Below are 7,226 nucleotides of genomic sequence, written 5' to 3'. Positions count from 1 at the left end.
TGGCCGTGGGAGCCGCCCGGGCCGGAGCGCTGGGTGTCTCGGCGGAGGCGGTGCCGGGTACACACGTGTGCGCGGGCTGATGGCGGCGATGGCGGCGGTGCCGGGGGTCCTGGGGATCCAAACGTGCCTCAGGGTGGCGGGAGCGGCCGCGGCGCGCCCCGAGTGCTTCCTCAGGTACCGCGGGGCGGCGGGGGGAGGATTGGTAGCCCTAGAGAAAAACCTGGAGGAGACTACTCAGGTGTAAAAGTTGAGGAGTGAGGCGGTGGAGAAGGGTAGTTATCTCTTTGAAACGTGGAGTCTGGCTTTTGGACGATTGGGGTGCTTAGTGCTGTACTGTCTACTTCCCGAAAATGTCTGGAGTGCTTATATAGGATCAACATATTGTAAGATGCAGATGTAGAAAGCTGGAATTTTCTGTCCAACTGCTACTTCATACACGAAGTGTAATAAAGTTGAAAGGATTAAGAATGTTGTCTTTTTTTTTTTTTTCCTATGAATGTGTAGTAGCAGTACTCCAAGAGATACGTGGAAAGTTAAGCCACAGTAACTAATAGCAGTAACTATTGAAAGCAGATAAAAGAGCAGCGGTGTGACCGTGTGATTGACTTCATGGAAAGTATTAAGCTCTTTTTTTTTACTGCTCTTAGTGTGCAGGATGGACTGGCTGCCGACTTCAGAGCAATGACAAAGACTCTCTACGATTTGAATAAAGGAAGTAACATAGTTCGTGGGGGCCCCCTAAAAGAGCTGGTGATAGAAAATTTTGATGAAGAACAGATTTGGCAGCAACTAGAGCTCCAGAACAATGCAGTTCTCGATTTCTTCAAGAAATCCATTGCAAAGGATGCCGAGGATGAAGATCTTTGCCTTCTCTCAGATCGGGAAGAAGATGGCTCTGATGCAGAGACCAGCAGTGACGAGGAGTTTGAAGACAACGTAATGGAAGCAGAAACTGAAGAGATGAATGTTTATACAAAAGATAAAGATAAACATAAACCGAAAGCTAAAGAAAAGCAAAGTAAACTCAGCAAAAGCTTAATGCAAAAATACAGTGATGAGGATTCTGATATTGACTTTGATATTGAAGCACTGGAGCAACAAGCTAAAACAGCCAAGGAAACCACATTGAGAAAAAAGGGAAGAAAATCTGTAGTGGATGACAAGTTTTTCAAGCTGGCTGAGATGGAAACTTTTTTAGAACTTGCAGAGAAGGAAGACAGGGAAGAAGAAGAAGAAGAAGAAGATGATATTAATTATTTTGAAGACATTATCTCAGATGATGAGGAAGACTCTGAAGAAGCTAAAGTCAAAGTAAGAATATCAGTAAAATAATTTCGTGGTATCTCTTTTCCTTTAAATCAAAATCTGATATCTGTTAGGATGACCACAAAGTGTCTAACTCTGTGTAGGAACTGCCAAATTACATTTGTTCAGGTGACTAATGATAACTTCTTAAGCTTTACTTTAACAATTAATATCTGGTAAGAAAACTTCCTAGTGTAAAAGAACATAGCATCCTGCTATTCCAGTCTCTCCTTACATGGGCCTTAAATTTTTACATAAAGAAAGGAAGAGATAGTGCCCACAGGAAATTAGGGACCTTGAAAAATTGCAGAATAGGTGACCCAGCAAATGAAAAAGATTTGTCACTCAGTATCTGGCAATAAGAGATCACTAAGGTGGCTGATGCAGAGCAAAGAGCTTTTTCCCAGGGATATAGCCTCATAACTCTGATACAACTTAAACTGATGAGTAATTGATACAAAAATAAGTATTTTATTATTTAATATTACCAGACATTCTCACTCGCAAGTAAGAAATATATACTCAGGGAATTAGTGTGCATTCCAAGAAGTATTTGGCAAAATCTACAGCTCCTTGACTTCTGTATGTGTAAGTGGTAGAGAACTGTAAATTCCAGGAAAGAAATCAGTTTTACTATGATGCCCTACCACAGGTTAATGCATCACTAACCTGAATTACTGTTACACAAGTAGTGCTGTTCCTCAGGCACTAAAGACTTTAAAAGACAGGATACCCTTTGATTTCTGTCAGTCTTAACAACGTGATTCATTGCTTGTTTTTTTCTTTCCCTCTCACCTTTTTAGCCAGTTAAAAGTTCTAGAGATATGACATACGAAGATTTCTTCGATTCAGTTGATGATGATGATGGTGATGATGATTTAGTAGCTAATGATGCTGAAGAGGATCAGGAAGAGGAAGCAGACAGTGCTATTGAAGAGCAAAATGAAGAAAGTATGTCTGAGTAAGTAAAAAGCAGGTAAAATGTCCTCATAATTTTACACTAAAGGTAAAGCAGAAAATACTGAGAATGCATGGTCACTTTGGTCATATTTTGCCATTCTCAGTTAACTGTTGTATGTTCATGGTTTGTGTTACCACCTTATGTAAAATCAGCTTATTTAATTTTTTTAAATATTGGTCCTTGATCTTTATTTGAATAAAGCATTTAAGAGTTGTTCAAAGTTATTTTTATTATCCAGAAGTTTCCCTAGTGTCCTCTACCTTTCAGGGGGTCTTTGAGAGCTGTTGTAAACTGTAAGTTAGGTGTAACAGGTGAACATTTAAGGGCTGAAATATTTTCATGTGAAAAATTATAAAGGCTTCTCAACTTCTCTTTTATATTAAATGTTATTGTTGCAGGTTTGAGGATATGGATGAAATGGTGGAGCACATGAGAAGTAAAGAAGCTTCTAAAAAAGTAACTTTTAATTTGCCAGATGACAGTGAAACAGAACATGTAACTGAAGTGCAATTAGAGAAGGACATCAATCCCAATGAAATAAAGTCATCATTTGAGAAGAGACAAGAAAAGGTAATTTTGGTTTGGTTTTCTTTGGGTTTTGTTCATATTTTATTAGGCTTCGAAACAGCGGCAAATTTATTATTTTTTTACTGCTTGTGTCATTTGTTCAGAGTCCAGCAAATATTTAAAATTTAAAGAAAACGTGGTTTATCTACATAGATACATCTGCAATCATATATTCCCTCACACACCTGAAATAAATACTAATTTTTTGCTGTGAGTTTACGACTGAGCTCTGTTTTAAACTTCCTAAGAAATTGTGTTTTTCAGATGAGCAAAAAAATAAAAAGCTTGGAAGAATCATTGTTAGAGGAGAAACCCTGGCAGCTTAAAGGAGAAGTGACTGGACAGAAACGCCCTGAGAACAGCCTTTTGGAAGAAACAGTGCTTTTTGACCATGCAGTCCGAATGGGTGAGGAGGGGGACAGGGCTTTGCTTACAGCATGTTGCAGACCATGTTGGGTGTTCTGCCCCTTGACCTTGCTGAAAACAAACACCTGTGACTCAAGAGCAGGGTAACAGGACACCAGGTTAAACTTCTTGATGTGATTTTGAGGTTGTGCATTTTCACAGTGGAAACTACAGGAAATTATAACTTTTTTTGGTTAGTTTTTAATTTACCTGAAAGTTCATAATGTTGCTGACAGACCTGGTAATTTATCAGCCTTACATAATATGCCTTACTTTTACTTACATTTACTTACTTCACCTTCAGTTGTTGTATTTTTGTGAAGATTTTACTTTGTTTTTCTGTGGTTTATTCTTTACAGAACAAGAACTATTTCTTGCTGGAGAAACATTAATCTTAAAATTCTTTGCTTTTTCCTTTCAGCACCTGTGATCACAGAAGAAACTACTTTTCAGCTTGAAGATATCATTAAACAGAGAATATTGGATGAGGTTAATATTATCTTACCTGTTTTCCTTATATTGTTCATAGACTTGATTCACAGGGCACATTCCAAGGATGAGTTTGAGGCATTTCCAATGTTAGATGTAGAATTGTCCTAATTTCTGCAACAGATTATTTTATTCTTTTGTCTTGATGAATGTGTCTTTAGATTTCTAAGAAGCCCTATTTTTATATCCCTGTTTTACACCAAGTTTTGGTGCACTTCAAACATGAGTGTGTGCAGATAAAACTGTAAGTTTATTTGGAATATAAAGACAGCCTGTCAGTGTTGGCTGTTACCATAACTAGTGCTCTGAGCATTCTGAACACTGACCAAAACTCAGTTGTTTGCTCCATTTTGCTTCAAAGCCACTGATAGAAAATTTGTATCTCACAGATTATTGAGCCTTACTGTTCATTGAATTCAAAAAGATGAAGGAGAGTTTGTAACTTGTTAGTTTTTGCCTTTAGTAAAACCAAGGGCACAAGTAGAGCTATAACTTCTATTACTTTTTTTTTTAATGAAAGTGTGGGGAGCTACATGCATAAACTAGTTAATGTGCCAGATAAATAACTGAAAAATGTTCTAAATAAGATGTAGCTGGTACCTGACTGTAGTTGCATTTGGTCATTACTTTGTGACTTTCTCAGGCATGGGATGATGTGGTACCAAAAGAAAAACCCAAAGAGGAAGCTTTTGAGTACAAGAAGCGGATCAGTTTGGATCATGAAAAGAGTAAGCTGAGTCTCGCTGAAATCTACGAGCAAGAATACATGAAACTTCACCAGGTAACATAAACAGTGCCTTTCCTTTGGGTTTGAAGTTCACACCATGTACATCTGTGTGTTCATTTATACCCTTTCAAAGTGGAAGTAATTCAGTCTTTCTCTGAGTGTTCACCAGTGAAAGGGCTCTGAATTATAAGTTGTGTTGTTACCAGTCTTACTAAAGTAAAATAGCCTTATGAATGGTGTTACAGTTACATTGCATTTTTATTGCAGCAAAAGACTGAAGAGGAAGAAAATCCTGAACACAAAGAAATTCAGGAAATGATGGATTCACTCTTCCAGAAGCTGGATGCACTTTGTAATTTCCACTTCACACCTAAACCAGTAAGTGCACAAGTTTCATAAGGTTGAGGGCTTTCTCCCTTTCTTTTTAACTGGATACTTTAAAATATATTCCAGAAATGGAAAGCAAAGTAAACATGGGTGTTTACTGAGCTCATTCTTATTTAATATTACATGCACTGTGATTGCTTCTAAAACAAACCCTGTGATCTTCAGTTGTCTGTCAGCTGCTGAGATGCTGTGCTCAGTCCTGAATATGTCTCCTTATTTCTAGCCGGTGCCAGAAGTTAAAATTGTTTCGAACCTTCCAGCTATAAGTATGGAAGAAGTAGCACCAGTTGCTGTTAGTGATGCTGCTCTCTTAGCACCAGAGGAGATCAAGGTAAATAGAAAACGGCACAGGGATCGAGAGAGGATCTGTGTGCTTTATAGGAGGATGTGTCTGTCAGATCAGTGGGAATTTTGGCCTTCCCATCTGGTGGGTGGTTTCTCACCTTGTGGACTTTTTTGCCTAATATTTTAGCATTGGTGGTTGTTGGGATGTTTTGGGAGCTAAGGTGTTATTTTTGGTTTGTTTGGTTTTGGGGTTTTTTTTGCTAACCAGGGAAAGAGTAAATTTTATTTGGCTCCAGTAGGCCATAATGTTATGCTTTGGTTTTGATCTTGACTGTTATGTCGTGGTCATTGTTGTCCCAACATTTATATGGGTATTGAGAGGGGGAAAGCTAAATGACACTGGAGGAGAGCAATTAGCATGTCCTGGATCAGTTGTACAAATCTCATTTCCCAGCTTTTGTCTGGTTTTGGCCTTTGCCTTATCCTGAGTTGGCACTTAAAATAATGGAAATGCTGAGACAGATTTGAGTTCTGTGAAGTGAGTCTTGTGTGTTATGGATCTATTTAGAAAAAGAACAAAGCTGGTGATGTAAAAACAGATGCAGAAAAGACTCCCACAGACAAAAAACGAGAACTAAGAAGGAAAAAGCTCCGAAAACGTATGAGGCGAAGGGAAAAGGAGAAACGTCAAAAGCTTCTTGAAAAGATGAAACCAGAACAAGGCACAAAACTTAGCAAAAAAGCTGCTGTAGCAAAATTAAAAAGGCTTACCAAAGAAGGCAAAGCATCTCTGCTCAAGGTAAGACTGAAATCACAAGGATAGATAATTTTTCGTTAGAGGAAAGGAAACTTTATCCCGAAGAATTACAAGTATAAGGTTGGAAAAATATCAAAAAGCTGTATGATACAATTACTCTATATAAAAGTATGTTCATCAGGCAGAAATTATTTTGTGTGAGGTGCTACTTTTCTGTTTATTTCAAAGTTCACGGGGTGATGTACCTGCAAATACTAAGACATGTTCTTTATTTCCTGCATTTAATCCATTCCACTTCATCATGTGGGACTACTTGAATACACATTGAGGTTTCTATGTTGTGTATAAGCTTTGGGTAACTTATTCCTATTTAACTTTGTCTTTATTGGGGAGCCTTCCTTGTAATCTCATCAGATTGCTATTGTTCTGAATGCTATAAAAACAGTAAACTTGTGCATCACTTATGATGCCTTTTAAATAAAATTCTAAAAATCTCAGAAATTTTTAAGTATTAGAAACTAAGAGGAAAAATAACTTCATTACTTCGATGTTTGTACTTAGCTTTTCAGAAGGCAAGTAGAACACCAAGTGCAGATACCCAGTTGTAGTTCATGATGTGCAAGGATTTGTTCTTGATGCCTGCTCTTACCTATCATGCTAATTGCTACTTAGGAAGAAAATGTAATTTTTATTTTTTTACATAGCAGGAGTGGAATAAAACTGTGGTGACCAATATCCTTTGAAAATCGGTTACCAGATATTTTTAAAGTCAAATACCATTATGCTTGAGAAATTAGTAAGCAATATAATGGTACTGTTTGTATGTTTCTTGGTTATAACAAATGTTTTTTCCAATGACAGGATGAAGGTAAAGACAAGGCCTTGAAATCATCTCAGGCCTTCTTTTCTCAGCTACAAGATCAAGTGAGAATGCAAATCAAAGATGCCAGCAAATTAAAGAAGAAACAGAAGAAGGAGAAAGCAATCTCTGTTCATAAACTGAAGTTGTAATTTACCTTTTATGTTGCATCTTGTATATATTAATTTTTTTTCTGAATTTGAGTGGGTTTTATTCTGTGTTGATCTTTAAAATACTTTGCGAACTTCTGAGGTGATGCTCAGACCGTTTTCTGTAGATTTTACTCTTACTTTCTATCACAGAACTCTGATTTCTTCCAGAAAGAAGAATTCTTGGTGTAGGCAGATATATTGCAGTATAAAATACTTGACATGTGCTGTGACTGTACCCAGAGTTTGCATCTGCTGTTGTAATAGCTCTGGATGTACAGCAGGAGGAACTGCATTTATTGAAGAACTTAAGATGTATCCAGGTATTTAAATTA

At 37.5% G+C, this 7,226-nt stretch overlaps 1 protein-coding gene across 1 annotated transcript; it reads left to right on the top strand.

Annotated features, from left to right (window-relative positions):
• MPHOSPH10 (M-phase phosphoprotein 10) lies at positions 1-7,004 on the top strand. Its single transcript, XM_014873947.2, has 11 exons — positions 1-174; positions 648-1,311; positions 2,109-2,266; positions 2,665-2,836; positions 3,098-3,239; positions 3,660-3,727; positions 4,371-4,508; positions 4,722-4,832; positions 5,065-5,172; positions 5,695-5,925; positions 6,745-7,004. The coding sequence occupies exons 1-11, from the start codon at positions 80-82 to the stop codon at positions 6,892-6,894; spliced, it is 2,037 nt and encodes a 678-aa protein (XP_014729433.2). The 5' UTR covers positions 1-79; the 3' UTR covers positions 6,895-7,004.
• Positions 7,005-7,226: the final 222 nt, after the last annotated feature.

The sequence above is a fragment of the Sturnus vulgaris genome, chromosome 13, assembly GCF_052056855.1.
Source record: "Sturnus vulgaris isolate bStuVul1 chromosome 13, bStuVul1.hap1, whole genome shotgun sequence".
In the NCBI taxonomy this organism is placed as follows: Eukaryota; Metazoa; Chordata; class Aves; order Passeriformes; family Sturnidae; genus Sturnus; species Sturnus vulgaris.
The sequence above is the reverse complement of the archived record's forward strand: the minus strand, read 5'-3'. Positions and strand labels throughout refer to the sequence as shown.

Excerpts from the sequence above, each read along its gene's own strand:
- MPHOSPH10 (XM_014873947.2), top strand. The coding sequence starts at position 80 with ATGGCGGCGATGGCGGCGGTGCCGGGGGTCCTGGGGATCCAAACGTGC. Across the intron at positions 175-647 it reads CGCCCCGAGTGCTTCCTCAG|TGTGCAGGATGGACTGGCTG; the intron begins GTACCGCGGGGC and ends TACTGCTCTTAG. Across the intron at positions 1,312-2,108 it reads CTGAAGAAGCTAAAGTCAAA|CCAGTTAAAAGTTCTAGAGA; the intron begins GTAAGAATATCA and ends TCACCTTTTTAG.